The sequence below is a fragment of the Urocitellus parryii genome, chromosome 2 (genome assembly GCF_045843805.1).
Source record: "Urocitellus parryii isolate mUroPar1 chromosome 2, mUroPar1.hap1, whole genome shotgun sequence".
Lineage (NCBI taxonomy): Eukaryota > Metazoa > Chordata > Mammalia > Rodentia > Sciuridae > Urocitellus > Urocitellus parryii.
In genome coordinates, this window is record NC_135532.1 from 226029032 (window position 1) to 226056511 (window position 27480).

General features: G+C 53.6%; 1 protein-coding gene across 7 annotated transcripts in view; it reads left to right on the forward strand.

Moving 5' to 3' along the window:
* Pcbp3 (poly(rC) binding protein 3) overlaps positions 1-8071 on the forward strand; it is a 223477-nt gene extending 215406 nt beyond the window's left edge. For 6 of the 7 annotated variants that reach the window (XM_026381287.1, XM_026381286.1, XM_026381282.1 and 3 more), the window contains 4 exons: positions 72-131; positions 2403-2455; positions 6100-6269; positions 7398-8071. In XM_026381287.1, coding sequence (XP_026237072.1) covers positions 72-131; positions 2403-2455; positions 6100-6269; positions 7398-7434 — 320 coding nt within the window. In that variant the 3' untranslated portion in view covers positions 7435-8071. Of the gene's footprint in view, positions 1-71; positions 132-2402; positions 2456-6099; positions 6270-7397 lie in introns of those variants that run through there. The other variant, XM_026381289.2, reaches the window with a different exon arrangement.
* The last annotated feature ends 19409 nt before the right edge of the window (positions 8072-27480 follow it).

Sequence of the window (27480 nt, forward strand, 5' to 3'; positions counted from 1 at the left end):
CCCTAGTTGAAGGGACCTTGCTTATCTCCTTGAGGGCAAAACATTAAACCTGTCTCTTCTTTGCTCTCCAGGAGAAAAGCTGCCTTTACACTCCTCCGAAGAAGCTCAAAATCTGATGGGCCAGTCGTCAGGTAAAACAGACCACACTGGTGGGGCTGTAGGCCAGGGGGGGCCCAGCCCCTGCAGCAGGCTGTTCTGCAGGAGGAGGGCGGGACCCCACTCACACCTGGGGACAGGGTTTGTGTGCCTGGCATGCACACCTGCCAGAAGTTGGCAGCATTAGTGGCTTGGGACTAAAGACAAGCGCTGCCCAGGAGCCCCACAAAGGTCAAGCAAGGTAGCTGTCACCACGTTGTTGGCTGGCTGGTGGGTCTGGGCATGCGCAGAGCTGGCAGTGTGCACCGCAAGGGGAGGGCCTCTGCTGTCATGGTCCTCGTGGTGAGGCAGCTGTGCTGGGAGGGAGCTCCTGACCTTGCCTTTTAGAAGGTGTTCCTCAGGGCTCTGAGCAGACCTGAGGAAGGTGAGCACGGCCTGTCTGTGCCTCCTTCTGATGTGCATCACATGTTTGCCCTTGGGACATTGCAGCAGGGAGTGCAGAGACCTGTAGATGCTGTGACAGGGTACGAGACCCACGTTGTCTGGGTGTGAAGCCTTTGGAGGAGCCATGCTGGGGCTAAATCAGCTAGCAGGTTTCCTGGGTCCCTGTGATGGAAATGCTGTGTACCCTTCACCCCGTGTGGACTGCCCGAGCACATGGCCAGCACCGTCTGGCTTCCTGGCTGCCTCCCCTCACCAAGGCCGGAGCCCTGCAGCACCCAGGGCAGCATCTGAAGAGGGGTGGGAGAGGAGGAACATTGGCCTGAGCTCTGAGGGCTGGCTGGGCTGTCTCCTGTGCTGGGAACTGCTGCTTCTGCGTCAGACAGATGAGCGCACGCTCTGAACAGAGTCCTGAACTATCCGCTCAGTTGGTATATGCTCTTAAGAAGAGTTCTGCCACTTTCCTCCCTCAGTCAAAACATGCCAAGTCCTTAAGTGTGGCCCCTGTTCCTGTCTCATCCTGAGCAGTCAGGACTCAGGACTAAGGGAATCTTTCAAGTGACATTTTAGATGTCACCATTTATGGACTGTGTACAGATAGTTTAAAAAAAAACAAGTAATTATTGTATTGAAAAGATATGTTATGAAAAGAAGATAAAGACCAGAAATTCCAAGTTTAGATGTGCAAAAGAAAAAGAGCAAAATTTGGGATGAATTGAATTGAACCACTCACTTCCACTGGGACCCCACTGTGCTGGGCACTTCCCTCAGGGCCTCTCCCCTGGGAGACTGGAGCAGGCACCTGCCAGCGCGGGGGCCCAGGTCCTTGGGGGTCACTGTGGGGAAGGTGGATCTCGCTGAGGTTATTTTGGGGAGACCCCCAGGGCTGTGCAGAAATAAGACTGAAGTAAGGGCAGAGGCAGGACCAGAGGGCGAGAGCGGCCACCTGGAGCAAGAGCAGGGCTCAGCCATAGCCTTGCAGGTTGAAGTCACCTCTTGTTGAGGAAATGGGTCACCAAGTGCAGAGACCTCTTGCACTCCAGGAACAGCCACGTGGCATCCATCTCAGGGGCTCCTTGTACCCTATTTCCAAGGCCAGAGGGGGCGCTTAGGCTCTGAGGCGCTGTCTCTCAGTGGTGTGCAGGCTGAGCCCTGAGAAGACAAAGCCTGAGCTTCGTGGTGGGTAGACTCTGTCCTCACTCTCCACTGCAGGAGGGAAGGCTTTGCAGAAGTGCAGTCTGCGCTGGGTCCAGAGTCCATCTTGGCTCGGTTCTCCTGGCTCCCATCGCAAAGAACCATGTGGCGACCTGGGCTGTCCCAGCTGACCAGGACTGGGCTCTGATCAGAGTTGGGTCAGAAACATAATAAACAGCAAGTGCTCTGTGGCCACTGGTCACTGCAGCAGGACTACCTGGGGTCAGGGGTCAAGCAGAGCAGGCTCTGAGCCAGACAGGTCTCCAGGAGCTGAGGAAGAAGGGGTGCTCAGGGTTAGCATGCCCTGTGCCCTGGACACACATGGATGCCTGAAACATGGTGATGCCCTGCTGAGCCCGGGGCTCGCTGGGGTCTGCACAGGGAGTGGGGGAGCACATGAGCACATTTGGAGTGAAGTCCAGGTGTGCCCAGAACCAAAGGGGGATAGCATTGTGCTTGGGTCTCATTTTCCTTTTGAGAGAAGTCGGGGCTTAGGAACTGAGGTTGCTGTGTGGGCCTCATGGGGTCTGAGCCCCTGGGCTTGCTGATTCTTGCCCTCAGCTAACCTTTCAGCCCTGCCCTGTCCAGCCCAGGGGAGTGCAGCCAGGCCTGGGGGTGTAACCTGGAGCAACCTTCCCACCAGCCTAACCATGTCCCCTTGGTGTGCCCAGGTCTGGACGCCAGTCCCCCGGCCAGCACTCACGAGCTCACCATTCCCAATGATGTGAGTATGCCCCTGCACCCTCCTGTCCTCGCGCGGGAAGGCCAATGCGGGCACAGTCACCTCCACCCAGTGGCACCCTGATGGCCCTGCTCCCATTCCTGATCTCTCTCCTCCTCCCTTCCATGTTAAGCTGGTTTAATGCCAGTTACAGTGTATAAGTCTGTCTGCCTCAGATATCCCACCAGAAGGGGTCTTGGAGCCTTCGGGTGGAGCAGAGCTTGGATGCCAGAGTGGGCTGGAGTACACCTGCCCGGTGGTTGTGGCCTAGTTCAGGTCAGACCCTGCAGAACCAGCGGCCCGGGTGGGTTCTGGAACAGACCCACCACACCACAGCCCACAAGCTCTCTATGGAGCTCTGGCTTCAGCAGACCTGAAGTCCATGGGCCACAGGCTGGTCTGGATCCAGGTACGTGAGAGGCTGTGGCCTTGGAGCCAGCCTCCCTAGCACACTCAGTCCTCCCCAGGCTCAGCAGGGTTCTGGTGAAGAGGGGTGCCATTCTCTGAACCCCAGGATCATTCTACTCTAGATCTGGACTTGTGAGAACTTCCACTGCTCTGGAAAGGCAGGAAGCAGGCAGGCAGGAGGATAAGAGGCCACGGAAAGCCAGCCAGCCAGTGGAGGGACCATGAGGCCTGTGGCCGCCATCATGGGGCATCCCCTGTGACTGTAGGCCAGGCTTCTGTGTGGCCAGGGCATCTCTCCAGGGCTCTCCTGTCCTCCAGCTGCGTGGTGGGAGAGACCCCAGCCTATGTAGAGATGCATGGGGTCCTCACTCCAGCACTCAGCTCAGGCCACAGCACAGGACCATCTCCAGGGCAGCACCGCTACCCTGTGTTCTTGGAGGAGATCTCGGCTTTGTTTGCCCCCTGCCCCTGGTCCCCCTGGCTTCCCTGAGCAGGTGGTTCCAGCACCTGCCATGTCCTTTCACCTGAGTGATGAAAGCAGTGCCTATCCTACCAGGAAGGGCCTCCCCTCAGCCTCTTACCTGCACACCGCTCCCTGCACCAGGGAAGTGCTCCTGTCGAGCTTTCATTCCAGAGCTCAAGTGGGGCCACGGTCCTGCCTGCCCACCCTCCCCAGGGGTCTCTGTGGGGAGGGAAGCCTGCCCCTCAGAAGGGTGGCAGCGCCCTCACCCATGCCTACTCGGAAGCACGGCCTGTCGTCCTGCTCCCAGGAACAGGGGAGGACTTCCCACTCACCCCAGACCTCAGGGGACATTCTGGGCTGCGGCCACTGGCACAGTCCCCCAGGGCTGAGGTCTGCAACTGGCAGACACCTGCCACCTTCGTGAAGGTGAGGAGGGAAATCAAGCGCTGGTTCTGATACTTGCCATCACCACGTCCCGGTCAGGCTCCTGGTCACAGCTGGTCATGCCTCATCTACAGGCTGCCTCAGCCCATCTGCAGAAGGGCACTCAGTGATGGGACTTCTGTGCTTGTGGGTCTACAGCAGAGACCCAGGCCAGGCCAGGGAGCCCCCACACCCTGGTTCACTCCCAAGGTCACTGTGGACCTCCCTCATGGCCCAGTCCAGAGCTTGCTCCTGGCCATGTGGCTTCTCGTGCCTGCCTCCTGTGCTCTGTCCTGAGCCCAAGCACCCACCTGCCCAGGCTGAGGCTCCCTTCTGGTCCTGAGTCACCAGGGCCTTTTGCTGTATAAAGCAAGGCAAGCTGTCCCATGGAGGGCTTCCTGAGGAGAGGCCAGGCAGGAGGTATGGCCACAGCTCGGTGTGGCATCTGGCAAAAGCAGCCACGTTTTTTAGAACATTTTACTTTCCTTTGCACTTGTAATGGGGGGTGTGAAGGTGAGAGGGGAGTGGCCTCAGGGCTGCATGTTGATGGCCCAGCAGGTCCAGGAGAGCCAAGTGGGAGGGCCCTTGGGTCGCAGGTGCCCTGAAGTATCTGGCCTAGGGCAGGGCTGGCAAGGGGCTCTGTGGCTTCTCACATTCTGCTGTGACTCAAGGGCAGTATCATCCAGTGAGCGTTTCTGCTGAGGGTAAGCATGCTCCCATGGCGGGGACCCCCAGCACTGGACACAGGACGCCTGGAGGAGGGAGAGGGCTCGAGGCCCGGGGAGAGAGCCGCCCTCAACACTCCCAGGCACGTGCAGAGGGGAGAACGGGGGCACTACTACCAGGCCAGGAGGAGAGCAGCGGTGGTCAGCACTGTGAGGATGGCAAAACTGCCCAGGTGGGGAGAGCCCAGGAAGGAGAGCAGGCCATGGGGGCTGGGGCCTCAGCAGTGGTCAGACCACTGGGTGGTCTGTACTCTCCCTCGTGACGGGGCAGAACTATTCCTGCCCAGTTTCAAGGTCCAGCATGCCAGGCCCTGGTCCAAGATGAACCCTCAAGATCTGGCACATAGCCAGACAGGTTCGTGGGCCGTGTGCAGGTTGGGAAGATACGTCCCTGGCCTCAGGGCCCAGGCACACTCAGAACAACCACACAGGCGAGAACAGGGAGGGGTGTGAGTGCCCAGAGACACAGGCGGGAGACTGGGTTCTGGGGAGTGGAGGCTTCACCCCACGTTCCCCAAGAAGGATCTTTGCAGTCTAGTGAGACCACTGGTCATAATTCAGGTAACCAGCAGGTCCCTGTGGGGACAAGAGCTGTTGATGCAGTACACATCCCACCTGGTGGGACTGCTGCTCATCACCAGCTTTGTGTGATGGGACTTCTGTGCTCATGGGTCTGTAGCTCCCCACCCCCACCTCCTGCCCAGCCCCAGCCCCTTCACCCGGCATCTCACGGCAGTAGGGAAAGTGTTCGTGACCCCATCTCCATGCCCTGGCTCCTGGGCCAGTGCCCACAGGAGGTGCAACCATTAGCGTGGGCTCCTGTGGGCTGCTTGCTGTGGCCTGGGGCTCTCTGCCTCTGTCTGACCTTCCTTTTCCCATGCTCACTCCAGAGCCCTCTGCAGTATCTGTGGATGTGGGGTTTCTGCTCCAATCCAATGGCAAAAGGCAAGGGATGCCACCTAGCTCCTCTGCCAAGTCCTCTCTGTGGTCTGCTTTGATCCCCCCATGCAGCAGGTTGGGCCAGGAGGGGCTCTGGCTACTGCCAGAGAGAAGGCCATGGCCTCAAGGCTACTGCCCCCATTCCCAGGGTGGCCCACTCTTTTCCCTGAGCTGCCTAAGAAATGGTCCCTCCCTTGGTGACCACATGGTCATAGCTACTGCACTCCATCTTTAAATGGAGGTCACAGTGTCAAGGAAAGGAATGCCCAGCGAGCTCTCGGGGTCCCAACAGAATCCACCAGAGGGCAGGTCTCTGGTGGAGATGAGCCCCCTGCATTCCCTCAGCAAGCCTGTGTGACACCTGTCTCTTGGCCAGAGTCTTCCTTCCCACGCTGGCGTGGAGTCCCCAGCTCTGCCTCTGCCCTGCCTGCCTCCGTCACTCCTGTCCAGGCCAGAGGAAATCAGCATGAAGTGGCAAGGCCTTGAGACAGTCATCTCTTGATCTGATGGACCCCCAGCGGTGGGGCGGGTACTGAGCAGAGGCCGTGTGGTACCAACAGGCGAGCCCAGGCTGCTCTATGGAGGGCCAGGGGTCATGCCCAGGAGCATGGAGTTCCCTGGCTCCTGAAGAGGCCCTGCAGGGGACTCTCAGGATGTCCTCTAAGGAGTCCCTCCATCCTTCCTTCTAGCTAATAGGCTGCATAATTGGACGCCAAGGGACCAAAATCAATGAAATTCGACAGATGTCTGGAGCTCAGATCAAAATCGCTAATGCCACTGAAGGGTCATCGGAGCGTCAGATCACCATCACGGGAACCCCGGCCAACATCAGCCTTGCCCAGTATCTCATCAATGCCAGGTAAGGGCCTCCACGGCCACAGGACCCTACAGGGGCTCCTAGCCCTGGCCTGCAGCCCACCTCTCGGCTTGGACAGTTGAAGCAGGTGGGAGCCCAGCTACACTCTCCTTCCTAGCTGGACATGGGGACAGAGTGTACTGGGCAGTCTCCTTATTGACACGGGCCACCCCCTCTTCTGGTTGGTTACAGTGAGGAGCCAGGAAACTGGAGGAGTGGCCATCCAGGGTGGTAGCGAGGTAGCATGTCCAGGGAGGTCCTAGACCTGGGCCACTGGCCTTTGTCAACCAGACTGGTCCAGAAACATGGGAGCCTGGACACTTTGCCGTGTGGTCTTTACAGACCCCTGGAGGAGGGAGAAGACCAGGGCTGAGCTGGCCCCTCCTTCTGTGTCCCGAGCTGAGCCAGGCAGTGGCACTTCCCCTACATCAGCTGGCAGGAGGCTGATGGAGCCATCTAGTGGTGGCAGCCCCAGGTGGGCTGTTGGACTTCCTGCCCTGGTGCCTCCCCAAGGGGTCCCAGTGAAGTGGGAAGGGGTTGACCAGGAGAGACGAGGACCCCCCAGCCTGACTTCACCCTCCCATCTCCCCTTCCCTGCAGCTCCCCCAGGGCCATGACCAGGCTCCAGTGGAGTCTACCCCTTTCCACTCCTGGGCCACACTGCTGGGCGGGCAGGGACCAGGCAGGTGTGGAGTTGGCCAGTCAGGAGATGGGGTGCAGGGAGGCTTCCAGCACCTGCCCCCCACATGCCCTGATTCTACTGCAACAGCCCAGCTGGAGCCCTTCTGGGTGCCAGAGGATGCTGACCCAGGTCACAGTATTCTTGTGAGAACTATGAAGTCCCTTCTTAGGTCAGGGGAGTGAGATTTAGAAGGTCAGGATCGCCCTCTAGGGGCAGGCCCAGGGGCTATGGCTGCTGACCAGATCCCCCAGTGTGACACAGTGATGGGCAGGGAGAGAAGTCCCTGTGGATGCTCCAATTGGCCTGCCTCCTGTGTGCTGTGCCTTGTCCATAAGTGTGCTGCTAGGACCACATGCCAGGCCACAAGGGTGCCCTGCACCCTGCCTACCTCGCCCCCACCCACCTCACAGGAGTGCCATGACACGCCCCTCTGCCTTTGTCTGTTCCAGGCTGACGTCCGAGGTCACCGGGATGGGCGCGCTCTAATCCTACCCAGGCCACTCTGTGCACCTGACCGCTGGAGCCCACGGCCTCACCGGCTGGCGCACTCTGTACAAACCGCCTGCCCTTCCTCGCAGATACAAGTAGTTTTCTTACGTACCGACGGTCCATGCAGTAGACACCAGCCCCAGCCGTCTGCGCTCAGGCTCGGCCGCCCGCCCCCTTTGGTAGTTGGAGCCCGTCTCCATGCATCGGCATGCACTGCTAAGTATTGTAACGCTTCGGGGAACTCCCATCCGTGACATGGTAGAGAATTGTCCTCAGTGTCCGTGTGACTGTCTAGGATTTGGTCTGACGCTTTGGCACACTTCCTGTGACCTGCCGTCCCTGTGCTCACGGTCCCTGCTCTCTCCCCTGTGCCCAGTCTCCCCTCAGAGCCCACGCGGCCTTGGCTCACATTCCCATCCAGTCATGTGCTGGGATCTGGGCTGCCTTTCCTGCAGCCTGTGGGAAACGCCCAGGAGAGGAGAGGTCTGGGGGACGTCTAAGGAAAGGGGCGGAGTGGCAGAGGGTGCGGGGCCCAGCTCCACAGGGATGTCCCCTGGGGGAGGCACTTGTGGGCCCCAGGCATCTTCCGGGGTGACTGGAGAGTGCAGCCTCTCCAGAAAGCCCCTCTGCACTGTTGGAGTTTAATAAACGTTGTGCGCCTCCCCCATCGACTCCGTCTCGTCTCTGCCCACAGCGCCCATCCTCACCCCTGGCAGAGCCCTCAGCCGTGCCAGCCTGCTGGCCAGAGCACTGGGTTCTCTCACAGTGAGCTCGGGTCCTTCGCCCCTGTCACAGCCTGCTCTTGCCCTTCTGCCGCTGAATTTGCACATGACTTAAATGACAAGGGTGAAAACCCCACCCTCCACTGGCACCAAAGGTTGGGCCCACCTGGTGGCCCAGCTGCTGTCAAGTAATGAGTGCATCCACACCCCCAGCTCAGGGAACCGTGTCCTGCCAACAAGCAGGTCCTTTTGCCTGGCTTCTCCACCTGCATGCCCACTCAGTGCTGAGGCCCTGCACCTCTCTTCCCTCGGGGTGAGTGGCCAGAGGACCCCGACCCAAGGCCGGGGGAGCCCAGGAGAGCCGAGACAGGATGGCACCTCACCTCTGCCTTGCACTCCCCACCCAGCACTGCCAGCTCAGATCCCAGGTTCCTGGACCCTCCAGATGGCAAGTGAGGCCTGGCAGAGGCAGACGGACCCAGGCAGGGAGGGGCTCCACACCCTCTCACCCCAGAGTTGCCTCCTGGGGAGTCATGGTCCCTGCAGGTGAACAGCCAGCCTGGAACCTGTCCAGCTTCCTGGGCCACACCCCTCTCAGAGGGAACCTGCTTCTGGTCTGCCTGGTGACTTTTCCAGGTTTCCTCCAGGATGGTCCCAGCCAGAGGCACATGTGGTCTGTGCAAAGTGGCACAGAAATGAGCCCAGCATGCCTGGCCACTCACATGCTGCAGGCTAGGGCAGAGGCTCTCCCCTGGGACCTGCATGAGGGCAGGGGAGGCCACAGGGAAATGGAGGACACTGGCCTTCCCCAGCATCCATGAGCTGGGCAGCAGATGGCAGCCATGTCCTACCATGAGTGGGACAGAGAATGAGAGTGTCAACAAGATAAAGCCCAGCACGAGGGGTCAAAGGTGCAGTGTTGGACCCCCGAAGGCATGAACAGGTTGGGGTAGAGGTGCATCCCGGGTGAGGCAAGTCAGGACGTGCTTGGCCCTTGGCTGTGTGCCTGGAAACAGTCTCCCTCTGACCAGCCAGCCCTGCTTCCCCCTAACTTCAGATGACTTCACCTCCAGGCAAGAGGGGACAGGTGAGACTCCTCCTTCCTGAAGGGAGGGAGGATGGTCCAGGGCCCGTGCCCCAGCCTACAGCTCAGCCCAGCTCGTGGGAGTGGGGGATGCCTGGTCAGGAGCTGGGATGGGCACACCGTCCACCCCAGCTTTTGGATGGCTCCCCTGCCATCGACAGGACAGCTCCCTGGGCAGCTGTGTGAGGTGGGCACACATCATTCCATGCCAAGAGGTGAGGCAGAGGTCTGTTGGGCTGGTCACGGGCCTGTCACCAAGGGAAGCGGTGAGAACAGCCTCACCTGCTGACTTGGGAAGTCTCTTTTCCTTTGAATTGATCTTGAGATTCAAATTCGTTAACACAGTTACTTATCATGTCCTTGTAGGTTTTTAATCCTTTAATTGTTTCTCTATTTTCAGTCCCTCTCTCTTTTTTTTAACAAACTAAAGAGAATGATTATTGCATTCATAGGAATGGAACGAAAGCAACAGCATTATAATTTTACAACATGAGACATTTATGTAGAAGAAGTTTCATTTTTCAAAAATGTTACCCTATTTCTTCCCTTTCCATCTTCCTCGAGCATCAACAGCAGCCACTGACCCTCACAGACAAACTGCCCCATGGGTTTGGACAGTATTCACCTGAGTGTCATCTGTACTACTTCACAGAAGACTTAGCCATTCGGTTAGAAGGACGCACAGCATTAGAGAAACAGTGTCATGTGGACTTGAGGTCCTGTTTACTAGCACAAAGCCCTTTATTCACATTATTGAAACAGCAATAATAGAAATAAAAACTACTGTAATGAAAATAGAACTCAGGAACAAGGTCATTAAATGTAACTAAATACATTCTAACATAGACACCATGTAGTTCCTCTAAGTATCAGGTAAATCATAACCTATCTGAAATTCTAGTTTCAGAGAAAAAGGGCAGAGACAACTACAAAGAAGGTGCTTCGTGTTATCAGGTCCATTTTATTTATTAATAGCTTTATTTTATTTATCTTTACGTAGTGCTGAGGATCGAACCCAGGGCCTTGCACATGCCAGGCGAGCGCTCCACCGCTGAGCCCCAGCCCCTGTCAGGTCCATTTTAAACAGCTGAGATCCTCTGGGGACTCTGCACTGATCTTTCTTTTCGCACAGCTCCTGTTGTCCCTGGGTTGTGACAGTTTCTGTCTGCACACTGCAGTCGACCTTGCCATTCTTTGCATCCTTGGACTCTTGAACAGCTTTTCTAGGCCACAAGTTTCACAAAAGGGGAAACCCTAGGGCACGTGTACGGCTCCTGGATTTTTGCAGATCCAGAGCAGAACTGGACGAAGGCAGTACAAGGAAGGCCCATGGTTGTCCCAGGCTCAAGCTCCTCAATGAGAGGCCAGGCAGAGTGGACTGGGGCAGGCACCAGGTGCCCTGCAGAGTGGGGATTTCATCTTCCTTTTCTTGATTGACATTGTCAGAATCAATAGCTCTTATTAACCTTCTCGAAGTATCTCCTTTGGCTTCTGCTGGGGGTGCTTGTTCTGCTTTGCTGTGGTGTTGATTTTCCCAGGACCTAGGTCCTCTCTCCTTGTTGGCTGTACTGACCGTGCTGTGCTCTTCCTCCTCCAGAGGCTGCTGTGTGGAGCTCTTCACTCCGGACCCCATTCTTGGGGATGGGTTCAGCACTGTGTGTTCTGGGTGCTGCTCTGGGCATGTCCCCTGACCTGTGTCGGTCGGTTCCAGCCGGTTCTCATTCCCTCCTGATTTCTCCTGACCCGGGTTCTGAGTGCTTACCGAAGGCCACACCTCTGAGCTAGCTGCTCATTTCCATGTGCGCTGCTCATGGTAGGCACTCACACCCTCTCTGGCACTGACCCTCTTGTGACCAGTGCTGAGGTGTCTGTGGCTGTCCCGTGTCTTCTGGAACAGATGTGCATTCTGCTCACTTGATGTGAAGTCCTGCCGCAGTCTGGCTGGGCACAATTCAGGAGCCACTTGTCAAAAGAAACAAACTTTATTTTTAAAACTACAAACGCCAAACAAAACAGCTCCTCAGGAAAAACCCTCAGAGCCCAACTGCCACCACCGGCTTCCACAAGCCTCTCCCACACACCAACAACCACCTCCCACAATCCTCCTGCTCTTGAGGCCGATTGGCTAGGTCGCGTGGGCGGAGCCAAAGAAGTCCCCCAATGAGCAGTTCCGTAGTCTGAAGGGCAGGGAAACAGCCCAATGAACATCACCACAGAGGAGCCAATCAGCTAGATGTTGCTGGGGCCACTGTGAGCCAATCATCAGCCGGCAGCTGGGAGTTTGCTGGCAGCTGGAAGTTTTCTGGGGCCCCTTTGGCTGTGGCTCTCAACATCTCCCCCTCTCTGTTTAAACAACAAGCATGTGGCTTAGGGACCGTGCCTGCCTTAGGTTGTCCAATACTACATATGGTCCTTACCCGTCTTCGGATGAGCTGACCTCAGGGCGTCAGCCTCCTGTCTTAGGTTGGAACCATTGTAATTGGATCTTACCCGTCATTGACTACCGGTCCAGTATACAGCCACACCTGTGGAGAGGTACCAGCGGGGGGGTGAGGTTCTTTGCCTCACCTCTGTTGGCCCCCAAATAGCTGAACGATCATGACAAGCAGAAGAGAGGAAGATATACCAAGCCAATTGACAGCTCTTGTTGGAAAAATTGTACCACCGATGACATCATCAGCAAAAATACTCCAACACTACCACAAGTCGCTGCACCAACAGATAGTTCACAATGCATACAAGTGAGTTCACAATGCATACATGTGACACATAGTTTAGGCAAGTTCTGTAAGCGGTTCAGTGATGGCTATTGCAGAGATTGTAGATTAGTTTTATCTTTGTCTTCACCGGCACAGGGATGAAGATAGGAATTCTGGCAATAATGGCTAAAGAAAAAATTATATAACATTCTAGAAGGTACTAAAAGAAAACAATTTTCTTAACAATTTACATTGTCTTCACTGGCACTGGGATGAAGATAGAAATTCTGGCAATAATAGCTAAAGAAAACATTGTGTAACATTCCAGAAGGCACTAAAAGAAAACAATTTTCTTAACAATTTACATTATCTTCACTGGCACTGGGATGAAGATAGGAATTTTGGCAATAATGGTTAAAGAAAAAATTATATAACATTCTAGAAGGTACTAAAAGAAAACAATTTTCTTAACAATTCTTCACTGGCACTGGGATGAAGATAGAAATTCTGGCAATGATGGCTAAAGAAAACATTGTGTAACATTCCAGAAGGCACTAAAAGAAAACAATTTTCTTAACAATTTACATTATCTTCATCGGCACTGGGATGAAGATAGGAATTTTGGCAATAATGGTTAATATTAATAATTGTGTAACATTCTAGAAGGCACTAAAAGAAAACAATTTTCTTAACAATTTACATTATCTTGAAAAGAATTATTAAATATAATGAAAAGGATAGGTGAAAGTAAACAAACAGATCTGTTAACCTTTTTTTGTTTACATATTAAAACAATTCTTAACAGTTATTTACCCAATTTAAATTTTTGGATCCTTTTTTTTTTTTTTTTTTTTTTATGAGCGCTCATCATATATGATATATGGACATATGTACATTCAAACACATAACACAAAACACAAGTGTGCACACATAATACATACAACACATAACATAATGGTAAAGGCCTTATAACTTTTTACAGGTGAAATCTCCATTGCAATGTTTAACAACTCTATAGTAAAAAAAAAATATATAGAACTGATCAGCAAAACATTAACCTAGGTCTGTATGAGCTCAAAAAACAAAATAGAACTTCATGATATGGGAAAGGGCAATAATAAAATAGATATTGAAAAAAGCATCCTGGTTCTGTCGCAGATGTAAGGATAGCCAAATTGGAGTTTTGGATATCAGCTGTTATGGATTTGAGCCAAATCATCTTCTTTTTGGTCTGTAGAAATTGCTTTAGTTAATCTCTCTGGAATCCAAATCGGCTGCTGTTCTCCCTGTGGAAACACAAAAACAGGCCCCCGACTCCAGACAATCACTGGGTCAGGACTTTAGTTAATCTCTCCGGAATCCAAATCGGCTGCTGTTCTTCCTGTGGAAACACACAAACAGACCCCCGACTCCAGACAATTAGTGGGTCAGGACCTTTCCATTGTCCTGTTAGAATATCTTTCCAAAGTACCTTGGGCTTATGTACATTTTTTGGACACATATGCCTTTCTGCAGCACTAAGTCCTGATGAATCTAAATTTAAAAAGTTTAGAGTAAAAAGGGTTATTTTAAGTTTATCTTTGGGGAATATATACCCCTTCCCAATTCCGTCTTTTTGCTTTAATAAGTACATTTTAATAGTTTGATGAGCTCTTTCAACTATGCCTTGTCCCTGTGGATTGTATGGGATTCCTGTTATATGAGTAATGCCAAATGATGAGCAAAATTGTTTAAAAGAAGTAGACGTATAACCAGGGGCATTATCTGTTTTTAACTGTTTTGGAATGCCCACAGTGGCAAAATTTTGTAAGCAATGAGCTATAACATCTTTAGTTTTTTCTCCGGCATGAAGGGAGCCCATCAAAAATCCAGAAGAAGTATCAACTGTAACATGCAAATATTTTAATTTTCCAAATTCTGGCAAGTGTGTGACGTCCATCTGCCAAATATGGTTAGGTATCAATCCTCTAGGATTGACTCCAAGATTAACTTGTGGTAAAAAGGTCACACAATTTTGACATTGTTTTATTATTTGTCTAGCTTGCTCCTTAGTTATTTTAAAACGCTTTTGTAAAGTATTAGCATTGACATGGAACCTTTTATGAAAATTTATAGCTTCTTCTAGTATAGAGAAAATATGTACGTCATGTGTAGTTTTATCTGCTAAATCATTGCCCAAACTAAGGGCTCCAGGCAATCCTGTATGTGCCCTGATATGTCCTATAAAGAATGGATCTTTTCTGTCCCAGATTAAACTTTGTATAGTGGAAAACAAAGAGAAAACAGTAGAAGAAGGCGAAATCCTACCAGCATCTTCAAGGGATACTATAGCATTAACTATATACTGACTATCAGAAAATAAATTAAATACAGAATCTTTAAACATCACAAAAGTTTGTAATACTGCATTAAGCTCTACCTTTTGAGCTGATTGTTTGGGTACTAAAAATGTAAAAGTTTGATCAGGTGTAACTATTGCTGCTGTACCATTATTTGACCCATCAGTGAATATATTTGGAGCATTCATGATAGGTGTTTTTCTTGTCATTTTTGGAAAAATTACAGGATGCAATGACCAAAAAGACAATAAAGGATTAGATGGTAAGTGGTTATCAAATGAAACATTAGATTTGCACATGATTATTGCCCAAGTATTTAACTCATTAGCTAATTCATCAATTTGATTCATAGTATATGGAGTAATAATTTTATTAGGAGAAATTCCAAACACTGCCTTTGCTGTTTTTATTCCTTTGAGTATTAATTGTCCTACAGCCTCAGGATACCTAGTAAGAATAGTGTTAGGAGAATAAGATAAATGTATCCATAATAATGGACCTTCTTGCCAAAATACTCCTGTAGGAATATTTTTTGTTGATAATACAATAAATAATAAAGGCAAACTTATATCAATTCTATCCAAATGCATATTTTCCATATATGTTTCAATGATTTTTAATGCCTTTCTAGCTTCAGGCGTTAACATGCGGGGTGAATTTGGATCTGATGGACCTTTTAGGATATCAAATAAAGGTCCCAATTCTCCTGTTGGAATACCTAGATAAGGCCTTATCCAATTTATGTCTCCTAATAACTTTTGAAAGTCATTAAGTGATTTGAGTTGATCTACTCGTATTTGAATTTTTGGTGGACGGACCATGGTTGAGGATAATAGAACTCCCAAATAATTAATTGGAAAATTTAATTGTACTTTATCTATTGCTATCTCTAGATTATAATTTTTTAATAAGTTTGTAAGTGTGGCATAACATTCTAGCAATGTGTTTTTAGCTTTGTGTGCTAATAATATGTCATCCATATAGTGAAATATTTGTAGCTCAGGATTTTGATTTCTAAGTGGCTGGATTACTTTGTTAACATAAATTTGACACATAGTTGGGCTGTTAGCCATCCCTTGAGGGAGTACTTTCCATTCATATCTCTGATCAGGACCTTCATGATTTAGTGCAGGGATAGTAAATGCAAAACGTGGACTATCCTCAGGATGAATTGGAATTGAAAAAAAAACAATCTTTAATATCTATAACTAAAACATACCAAGTTTTTGGCAAAGCAGACAACTGAGGAATCCCCGATTGAGCAGGTCCCATAATGACCATTTCATTATTAATGGCTCTTAAATCTTGCAATAATCTCCATTTACCAGATTTCTTTTTGATGACAAAAATGGGAGTATTATGGGGAGATACAGAAGGTTGTATATGTCCTTCCACTAATTGTTGTTTGACCAGATCATGGGCTACTTGTATCTTTTCTTTAGTCAAGGGCCACTGAGGGACCCATACTGGTCTTTCTGATTTCCAGGTAATTTTTATTGTCTCAGTGGCCCTTTGTGAAAATCCAACCCATGTTTGTCTGTTCCTTGATTTATTTGTATTGGTGCTGCTATACCTTGTTCTTGTTTTTCTAATCTTTTTCCTTTCCTAAAACCTTGTCTAGCCATAATAGTGGGTGCATTTTGATTGATATTATTTGTTAATGTCAAACCTAATTGATCTAAGACATCTCGTCCCCATAAATTTACAGGAAGATGATCCAATACATATGGCTGTATAGTTCCTTCACATCCTTCAGGATCCTTCCAATCTAATACCATTGCACTTTTATCGGGATTATTCGCCACTCCTAGGCCTCGAAGCGTTTGAGTGGCTTGTTGTAATGGCCAATGTTTTGGCCATTCTTGACGAGAGATAATGCTAAGGTCTGCACCTGTATCCAGTAGCCCATTAAATTCATGTCCTTGAATATTTAGTTTTAGCATGGGGCGAGAATCTAAATTTAAAGAAAGCATAGCCCAATCTACACCTGTGGAGCCTAATCCCTTGGAACCTCTTTCTACAACATGACTGGAAAATTTATCATGTAGGCTTGGTATTATTAGTAATTGTGCTATTCTATCTCCTGGTGAAATTACTGATATACCCTTTGGAGAACTGGCTATAATTTTTATTTCACCTTCATAATCGGGATCAATTACCCCAGGACTTATCAAAAGTCCTTTTAGAGTAGAAGAGCTGCGTCCCAATAATAAGCCTACTGTTCCTTTGGGAAGAGGTCCTTTCACCCCTGTGGGAATGATTTGAACTCCCATCTCTGGAGTTAGTACTGATTTGACGGAGGCGCAGATGTCCAACCCTGCGCTCCCTCTAGTCTGTCTGATGAGGGATCTGATGCCCTGGGCACTACCCTGATGGGGTTGCTGGGGTTGCTGGGTTCCTCCAGAGCTCCGTATATTTGTGGTTTGGGGCCCCGGAGCATTGGGGCCCCCTGTCCGTTTTTTGGCAACGGAGCCCGATGCCTTTGTCCACGATATTGTGGATAAAAACCTTGTCCTTGTTCGTTTTTTGATAATGGAGTACCCTCTATGGTGGTTTGAGAACGGCATTCATTAGCCCAATGTCTCCCTCTACGGCATCGTGGACAAATACCCGGTATTCTATTCCTTTGATACCTAGTATTGTTAAACCCTCCTCCTATGGGGCAATTCCTTTTAAAATGTCCTGCTTGTTGACAATTGTAGCATGTTCTTAGCCCGGCATCTAAAGCCTGTTTTACTGCAGCTGCCACAATTTGCCCTTGTTCATTAATGTCTCTGGCATCTAAAGCCTGTTTTACTGCAGCTGCAACAATTTGCCCTTGTTCATTAATGTCTCTGGCATCTAAAGCCTGTTTTACTGCAGCTGCCATGACTTGCTCTTGTTCATTAATGTCTCTACACAATTTAATATATTTGTTTAAATCTTCCTGTTTCCATGGTCTAATGATATCTCTGCACCAACGATTCGCTTGGTCATAAGCCAGTTGTTTTATTAATGGCATTGCTTGTTCTGTATTCCCAAAAACTCTGGTAGCTGTTTGAATAAGCCTATCTACAAATTCAGCATAAGGTTCATTAGCTCCTTGTATTATCTTAGATAATTGACCTTGTAAACCTCCATGTCCTTGTAAAGTCTTCCATGCCTTAAGTGCATCTATAGCAATTTGTGCGTATACACCAGGATCATATGCAAGTTGTTGCTGCCGATCCTCATAAGGTCCCTTTCCTAACAACATATCTAGATTTCTCTGAGGATAACCAGCTGCTGCATTTCCTATAGCTGTCTCCTTGCAAAATTCCTCATTAGCAACCTTCCATAACAGGTATTGTCCTCCAGTTAGCACAGCTTTACACATATTAGCCCAATCTGCTGGCGTCATGTTTAAGTTGGTAATGGATTCTATCAAGCTTACAGTGAAGGGTGCTTGAGGACCATAGGTTGTTACAGCCTCTTTTAGCTCCTTCACTGTTTTGTAAAATAAACCCTGGTGAATTCGCTGCCCTCCTACCTCAAATACAGGGCATACTTGAGATCCTGTCTCAGGATCCCAACTATCAACTGCGGGGGTTGGGAGTCTCTTAGCATATGGAGGTGGTGCTGTTGATTGGACACTTATGCCCTCTGGTGATAGAATGCTGTTAGTAGCAGTCTCCTGTAGAGGTGGTGCTGTTGGTTGGAGACTTTCGCTCTCTGATAGAAAGGTGTTATTAACAGTCTCCTGTTGTAACTTTTCCCCTGATGGCTTTATCTGCTCTAAACTTCCTTCCTCTGTCTCACTAGCTTGAAAGACCTTCTCTTGTACTTGAATCTTTTCCTCATTCTGACTAACCTGAGAGACCTCTTTTACTTGAATCAATATGTCTTCTCCTTCCTCTACCTTTGTCTGATCTGAAGGCTTTGGACTAAGCAAACCAGATACCAACGCCCACAATGTCAATGTGCCAACTGGCAGAGTCCCTGGGTTGTACTTTTCTATTCTTTTTAAATCTTCACCATGATGGTTCCATTGTGATATATCTAACAACTCCTCCTTAAAAAGCCATGGGCTACATTTTTGTATTGTATCAACGTATGCCCTGACTGCTCTTGATTTTACTGGGATGCCTCCTTCGTCTAACAATTTACTTAACACTCTTTCGGTTTGTTTTTTACTAATTGCTGATCCCGTATTTCTACTATAATACAACCCAGCAAGATAACACCAAACCAAACCGAGACAGAATCCAATAAAAATGGAACAACAAAATTTCATTATAGCCTTTCTATCCTCCTGACATGTGCATCCGTCCTTTCTCCCTATCTGTTCCTCAGACGCAAATAGTTTTTCCTCAAATGTGAGCGGTTTTTCTTCCGTCTCACTCATCTCCAGGGACAGGCAACTTAAAACAAAAATGAAGCAAAACAAAAGAGGAAACTTAGAATGGCTACCCATCCTCTCGCCCTGCCCTCAGGGGCGAGCAGTTTACTTACCCTCAGTCGCTCCCTGTGCGAGCCACCAAATGCCACAGTCTGTCTGGGCACAATTCAGGAGCCACTTGTCAAAAGAAACTAACTTTATTTTTAGAACCACAAACGCCAAGCAAAACAGCTCCTCAGGAAAAACCCTCAGAGGCCAACTGCCACCACCGGCTTCCACAAGCCTCTCCCACACACCAACAACCACCTCCCACAATCCTCCTGCTCTTGAGGCCGATTGGCTAGGTCGCGTGGGCGGAGCCAAAGAAGTCCCCCAATGAGCAGTTCCGTAGTCTGAAGGGCAGGGAAACAGCCCAATGAACATGACCGCAGAGGAGCCAATCAGCTAGATGTTGCTGGGGCCGCTGTGAGCCAATCATCAGCTGGCAGTCTGAAGGGCAGGGAAACAGCCCAATGAACATCACCACAGAGGAGCCAATCAGCTAGATGTTGCTGGGGCCGCTGTGAGCCAATCATCAGCTGGCAGTCTGAAGGGCAGGGAAACAGCCCAATGAACATCACCACAGAGGAGCCAATCAGCTAGATGTTGCTGGGGCCACTGTGAGCCAATCATCAGCCGGCAGCTGGGAGTTTGCTGGCAGCTGGAAGTTTTCTGGGGCCCCTTTGGCTGTGGCTCTCAACAAAGTCCCGTATCTCGCAGCCTCTTGGTCACCACATGGCCTGGTCTTGACCATCTTCACTTACTCGCTTCTGGTTTGGTCCATGTGGGAGGCAGAGCATCCCAAGGACATGGTATGTGATCCCTGGATAATCCCGTAACTCCATCACGTTGCATGCTGGGTATTAAGTTTGCAAACTAGTTAAGGTTTCTGCTCTTCTGACCTAAAAGTGAGGGGATAATCCTGGATGATCCAAGTGGGCCCAGTTTAATCACCAGGTTCTTAAATGGGGAGGAGGGAGGCCCAGGAGGTGCCAGGGGCACCGACAACCCCCAGGTGAGTGCGGGCTGTCTGAGGAGGCTAGGAGGGTGAGGAAAGGGAACCGGCAGTGAGGGCTGCAGCCCCAGGGCAGGCAGCGGGCTTTCGGCTCAGCTTGCTGAGACTTGGGGCAGGGCTCAGTGTTGCTGTGCTGGGGCCAGCTTGGGGTGTGCTAAGGGTGGGGTGCACTGAGCCAGGTGGGGCGTCTCTCTGCTCTGGTGCCTGCAGATGCCCGGCGTCTCTGCCTTGCAGACACTGGGTTTTTACCTAGATGCTTCTGGGTATTCGCCTAGTGTCTGATGTCTCCATTCTTTTATTTTCAACTTTTTTATTCTTTAGCTTATGACAGACTGATCATTATGAGATCTTGCCTTCTGTCAAGGTTTTCTGTGTTCTAAGTGGAAGGTGCCACATTGTAATGTTAGACTTTGTTTATGCTACTTTATTTCCCGTTTCCCATTTTTATACTCCATTTCTATTTTCATTGAGGTGACAGACCTCTCTTCCACTTGGCTACACATTAACTGTGGTATTTTAAACGTGATTGTAAGGTCAGGCTGCGGCGGCGACCAAAAGGAGGCAGATTTTAAAAAGACCATGAACAAGGCTTTATTGAGCTGTCACTCCCAGGCAGAACTCGATCAGACCGGCAGAGCAGCCAGGAAGAGGGTCGAAACCGCTGGGGGCTCCACCAGACAGGAATTTTATGGAGCTTATGGCAGGAAGGGAAGGGCTTGGGGCAGGAAAGGGGGTTTTTAGAGTCCGTTGTCCCATTGGAGTTGGTCGGGGGAACTGGCTGAGATCCAGGATTGGCCGGGAGACTCTGCTGATAGACAGGCAGTTGCACGGGTGCCTGATTGATGCTTCTTTCCTGTGCGCGGGCTGCTTGGCGCTCTGTTCCTAAGTCACCACCATCCACCTGACAGTGATCCCTGTTTATTCCTATGGGCTCGTATACTCCCGTGCCCCTCTTCTGTCCCTGAAACAACACAGTAGTCATGTCTTCAGTTTTGGTGTGTGTCATCATGAACATACTCTTCTCGCCTGCGTTTAACCCAGCCATCTTCCCCCAGGCGCTGGACCACGCTGGTGCCCGCTCACTGGGGCGCGTCCCCGGGGAGACCTCCCCTGCCCTCAGCCCCAGGGCCCGCACCTTCGGCAGGGCATTTCTGCCACCTCACTAGATGGCTTCAGCCCGACGTGAGGCGGGACACCCTGGCAGGAGAGTGTCCCGGAGGAGAGCCGCGGGGAACCTGCGCCCAGAAAGCAGAGGGCCCACTCTCCTGTGACAGGGGCAGGGGGTGTGGACCTGAGATGGTACATGTCCCCCTTTCACTGGCTGAATTAAGGGGAATAAAGAAAGACCTGGGGAACTGAACCAGAGCCGCCTTCCACCTTCCAGCGGTTATCATCAGTCTCTATGACTGTGCAGGGAGGTGTCCTGTTGCTCTTGAGTCAGACTTGACCTTCCTTGAAAAGCACAAGGTCGTAGGGACGACTACGCTGCAGCAGGAGGGCAGAAACCTGGCTGGCAAGAGTGGGAGCCTGGAGTCCCCTCCCTGAACCACACTGGGACGCTGACAGAGACAGAAACAATGGGCCAGACGTCACTGTGTACACCAGGTGTCAGGAGGACCGAGGACGGGGAAGGACGTCCCTGTGTACACCGGGTGTCAGGAGGACCAAGGATGGGGACGGACGTGCACACCCGGTGTCAGGAGGACCGAGGACGGGGACGGACGTCACTGTGCACACCGGTGTCAGGAGGACCGAGGACGGGGATGGATGTCACTGTATACAATGGGTCTCAAGAGGGTCTAGGACCAGGACGGACATCAATATATATACCGGGTGTCAGGAGGGCTGAGGATGGGGATGGACATCACTGTATACACTGGTGTCAGGAGGACTGAGGACCAGATGGACGTCACTGTGTACACTGGGTGTCCAGAGGGTGAGGACCAGGTGAATTGGAACAACTGGACATTGTAGAATTGGATCCCTGAATGTGCCTTAAGGAAGCGCAGGGACATTCACGGGCAGCACAGTGGGGAGGGCCCAGACTGCAACCTGTGGGAATTCACCTCAAGGGTCCTTCCTCCTATCCTTGCCCCAAACAGTATCTCCCAGAACCTGAGGGTGGGGAGGGCCTGGCCCCTATCCTATGGAGTTTGAAACAACAGGGACTTTGCTAGAATGCTATAGCCCTTACAATACGCCTACATTGGGGTCTTTAGGGCCCCCTAAGTGGAGATCGGTGCCAGACCCTCATAGTCAATGAACAGTGGTCCCTTTATACCAGTCTTTCCAGATCCCTACTCTCCTTACCCGGATTCCAAGGGAGCTGCCTGTTTATGTCCTAGATTTAAAGGATGCCCTTCTTTAGCATCCCTTGACATCCAAAAAGCCCACCTCTATTTGACTTTGAGGACCCTACCCATCAGGAGGACAAGTGACCTGGACAGTCCTTCCTCAGGGACTTAGGGACAGCCCCCATCTGTTGGACAAGCACTGGTGCAAGGCCTCCTGGACTGGTCGTCCCGGACCCCGTGTTCCTTCAGTGTGTAGATGGCCTTTTGGGTGGACCTTCAGAGGCATAGTCTCTGAGGGCTCTCTTCCCAGCTCCTGGCCTGGGTTATAAAGTGTCCCCGGAGGCGCTCAGCTGTGCTGACCCAGGTCTGACTTGGACCTGACACTGGAGGGGAAACTCGAAGCTTGGCCCAGAGAGAATCCCACCCGCACCCCCGCACCCGCTCCCTCGGACAGTAAACAGCTCAGGGCCAGGACGACTGGACCTTGTAGAACTGGATCCCTGGGTGTGCTGAGAGGGAGGCCCCTCTGGGGAGCCTTAAGGAAGCGAGGGACATTCACGGCAGTCCTTAGTTGGACTCCAGAGGCAGGAAGACAGCCTTACCCAGGACTTTTCTGTGTGGCAGAAAGGGACAGAGTGGCACTGGGCATGTCAATCACTGGGGGCCCCTCCCAGCCAGCGGGATACCTAAGTAAGGAGTTGGACGAGGTGGCCTGGGTGGCCTGGGTGTCCCGGAGCCGTGCTGCAGTGGGCTCTGGTGCCTGAGGCACATACACTCACCCTGGGAGGCCCCTCCTGTACTGCCCTCCCAGGGCATCGAGCATCCTGAGCTCTAAGGGCAGCTCTGGCTATAAACAGCTGCAAGCTCCAGCAGCAGGCCCCGCAATCAGGACCTGGAATGACCTGAAAGGCTTGTCAGGACCTCGGTGCCGCCGCGTTCTTACCTGAGGTAGAGGAAGGCCCTCCACTCCGTGAGGAGTTCTGGTGGACACTTGCCAGGCCAGAGGTGCCTGATCATCCTGTAGATAGCCCTGTCCACCCTATCCACCCCTGGGAGTTCATCAGTGACCGACGGGACTCGGGGATCTGGGTACGCAGCAGGGACAGACTTTGAGATGAATCAGGGCCACTTCCTGCGAATGCCAAGGCACAGGTGCCAGAATCGGCTGTCCCCCCGACCCCCTGGCGCCCTGGCCCGAGAGCCTTCTAAAGACAAGAGGGTCGAAGTGCACAGGCAGGTAAACACGCCTCTCTGGCACCTGTGCTTGCGCCGCTCCTGGGGGAGCGGGGCCGCTCACCACCGCACGCTCCTGTTGGCAGGCCGAGCAGCTCCTTCCCCTCCTCGGCCACCTCCTGCCCTCTCAGGAGGCGGGTGTCCATGCTCCTGGGCATCAGACGTCGCAGCCAAGGCAGCTGTTTACCGGGTCCCACAGCCGCCCCGCTCCTGCCCTCTGAACGCCCCCAGTACTGAAGAGGCCCGACAGGCTGCGCCTCCAGGACCCCACCTGGGTGGCCCTCAGGCACCCTGCTACTTCCCAGCGTCCTGTGGAGGGTCTGAGGTCTCCCCATCACCCCACCACTGGGAAGAGACAGCACCCTTACCCAACACAGAAAGGGTCTTCAGGAAAAGGGGCAAGGACACACAGTCCAACAGGTCCTCCCGGGCCTCTGCTGCCCTCGTGCTTCTTCTTCTTTCTGGTCCTTACCTCATCAGTTTGCTCCTTCACACTGTTCCCTCTTGAATAGGGACAATAAAACTCCAGATGGTGTCACAAGTGAAGCCCCAGAGGCCCCCCCCCAGACCTGTAGCCGGACCCCTCGACAGACCCACTGATGTCTACCTTCAGCACTGGCCTTGGGTCAGCTGCTTCCCTCTTGCCCTCGACCTTCTGCAGAAGGACCTCCTGGTCACTCCGAAGACGCCCTTCGTCAGACGGCAGCAGCTGGAGGGGTAGTTGTCTTCCTCTGAGGAGTGGATGGGGGCGTGGCCCGAGGGCCCCGCAGCCTGGGCAGGGTGGTGAGCCGGGAGGCTGGGGCAGGGCCAGGACCAAGGGGCTCGGAGAGGGTCTCCTGGTGAGGTCCACTTCCTCCTGATGAAAGTGCTCGGGGCGCAAGCGGGACCCAGTCAGACAGGCACTTCTGCACCCGTGCTCCTAAGTGGGAGATCCAACAGAAAACTAGGACAGACGTGTGGACACAGGAGGCACCAGCCACTCACAGGAGCCGGCGACGGGAGGAGCCCAGGAAGGAGCGTCTGGAGGCCTCCAAGGAGCAGCCTGGGCCGTGGCTCAGCGACCAAGCACACCTCGCAGTGGGGGCACTGGGTTCATCCTCAGCACCCCATAAAAATAACACAAAGTATGTGTCAGGACTGCCCCTGGTCAGGACAGCCCCTGGTCAGGACAGCCCCTGGTCAGGACAGCCCCTGGTCAGGACTCAGCCCCTGGTCAGGACAGCCCCTGGTCAGGACTGAGCCCCTGGTCAGGACTGAGCCCCTGGTCAGGACAGCCCCTGGTCAGGACTGAGCCCCTGGTCAGGACAGCACCTGTGTCAGGACAGCCCCTGGACAGGACAGCCCCTGGTCAGGACAGCCCCTGGTCAGGACAGCCCCTGGTCAGGACTGAGCCCCTGGTCAGGACAGCACCTGTGTCAGGACAGCCCCTGGTCAGGACTGCCCCTGGTCAGGACTGAGCCCCTGGTCAGGACAGCCCCTGGTCAGGACTGAGCCCCTGGTCAGGACAGCCCCTGGTCAGGACAGCCCCTGGTCAGGACTGAGCCCCTGTGTCAGGACAGCACCTGTGTCAGGACAGCCCCTGGTCAGGACTGAGCCCCTGGTCAGGACAGCCCCTGGTCAGGACAGCCCCTGGTCAGGACTGAGCCCCTGGTCAGGACAGCCCCTGGTCAGGACAGCCCCTGGTCAGGACTGAGCCCCTGGTCAGGACAGCACCTGTGTCAGGACAGCCCCTGGTCAGGACAGCCCCTGGTCAGGACTGAGCCCCTGTGTCAGGACTGAGCCCCTGGTCAGGACAGCCCCTGGTCAGGACAGCCCCTGGTCAGGACAGCCCCTGGTCAGGACTGCCCCTGTGTCAGGACAGCCCCTGGTCAGGACTGAGCCCCTGGTCAGGACAGCCCCTGGTCAGGACAGCCCCTGGTCAGGACAGCCCCTGTGTCAGGACAGCCCCTGGTCAGGACTGAGCCCCTGGTCAGGACAGCCCCTGGTCAGGACAGCCCCTGGTCAGGACAGCCCCTGTGTCAGGACAGCCCCTGGTCAGGACAGCCCCTGGTCAGGACAGCCCCTGGTCAGGACTGAGCCCCTGGTCAGGACAGCCCCTGGTCAGGACTGAGCCCCTGGTCAGGACAGCCCCAGGTCAGGACAGCCCCTGGTCAGGACAGCCCCTGTGTCAGGACAGCCCCTGGTCAGGACTGAGCCCCTGGGTCAGGACAGCCCCTGGTCAGGACTGAGCCCCTGGTCAGGACTGAGCCCCTGGTCAGGACAGCCCCTGGTCAGGACAGCCCCTGGTCAGGACTGAGCCCCTGGTCAGGACAGCCCCTGGTCAGGACTGAGCCCCTGGTCAGGACAGCCCCTGGTCAGGACAGCCCCTGGTCAGGACTGAGCCCCTGGTCAGGACAGCCCCTGGTCAGGACTGAGCCCCTGGTCAGGACAGCCCCTGTGTCAGGACAGCCCCTGGTCAGGACAGCCCCTGGTCAGGACTGAGCCCCTGGTCAGGACAGCACCTGTGTCAGGACAGCCCCTGTGTCAGGACAGCCCCTGGTCAGGACAGCCCCTGGTCAGGACTGAGCCCCTGGTCAGGACTGCCCCTGGTCAGGACTGAGCCCCTGGTCAGGACAGCCCCTGTGTCAGGACAGCCCCTGGTCAGGACAGCCCCTGGTCAGGACAGCCCCTGGTCAGGACTGAGCCCCTGGTCAGGACAGCCCCTGGTCAGGACAGCCCCTGGTCAGAATTGCCCCTGTGTCAGGACAGCCCCTGGTCAGGACTGAGCCCCTGGTCAGGACAGCACCTGTGTCAGGACAGCCCCTGTGTCAGGACAGCCCCTGGTCAGGACAGCCCCTGGTCAGGACTGAGCCCCTGGTCAGGACAGCCCCTGGTCAGGACAGCCCCTGGTCAGAATTGCCCCTGTGTCAGGACAGCCCCTGGTCAGGACAGCCCCTGGTCAGGACTGAGCCCCTGGTCAGGACGCCCCTGTGTCAGGACAGCCCCTGGTCAGGACAGCCCCTGGTCAGGACTGCCCCTGGTCAGGACGTGAAGGCGTGTTACCCAGGGCTGCTCCCGACAATGACCCGTGTCTGTGTGTGAGCCCTGCTCTCGGAAGTCCAGGCCACTGCTGCCCACCTGCTAGCCCTGCCCTCCAGGGACTCAAGGCCAGCAGGGACCAGAGGGATTGGTCTGGCTCACCTGGAGCCTGACCCGAGGCCATGGGCGTCACTGGCCTTCTCAACACCCTGATCCTCACCTGCAGAGGAAGACGAGTGAGTTGCCCCCTGGGGTCCTCGCAGCGGTGGAGTGGCCATGCTTCCCTGCCAGGCCTGCCAGGGCACATGCTGGCCGCCTCGGCCCCCCAGGGCCTGGGACACACCGCTCACAGAGCCCACCCTCCCTAGTGACCCTGCCTCCCAGGGCCCACAGACAGCTTCCTGCTGTCTGACTGCCGCCTGGCTCAGAGGAAATGGGTGCAGAACGTGGCCAGGGTCCAGTGCAGTGGTGACGAGGGCTCTGCGAGGCCCCAGGGCTGGCTCTCTGCACAGCAGGTTGCAGGCTTGTGTGGTGGGGGTGCGAGCCTGGTGGCAGCTGAGCCAGGTGACCCAAACAGAGGCTGTCACCTGCTCTCTGCATCCCTGGGCTGAGCCTGCTGACCTCTGCCTGGTAGCCTGGCCAGCAACAGAGGCCAGGGGGTGGGAGTTCCCCACCCCGAGTGCTGCAGCCCAGCCTGCAGCCAGGCCTGAGGGGTGGACCCAGGCCCGCAGGCAGGCAGCAGGAGGCAGGGAGGCAGGGCTGCCCCTGTCTGGGTCCCGTCCATCCAGCACAGTTGCCAGGTGGGCAGCAGAGGGCGCCCCCCACCCACGATTGCCCAGCAACACCACTTGGCCAGCTTCCTCCACCCAGGGCAGGGGAGAGGGTGGGAGCAGGGGCTGGGGAGCAGAGCCAACCGCCTTGAAGGCAAAGTGGGGACCAAATAGGCGCCTGCCCTGCCCTCCCGCTCGGAGCCTCTGGCCTGGTGGCCCCTGGGGCTCCCTGCTCTGGACAGTGGCCCCAGGCTGCAGTCTGGGCCCTCTGGGGGCTGCAGGTCCCCAAGGCAGGGGCTGTGTCTTGCTGGTGGCTGTGTCCAGGGCCTGGGGTCCCCAGCTTGCCTGTGACCTTCCTACTGCCATTGTCAAGGTCACGACAGCCACACTGTGCCCACGGGAGTCCAGCCTGTTGCAGGGCCAGCCTCGGGCCTCAGGCCCCACCTCTGAGCTGAACTGTGACCCTGCCCTTG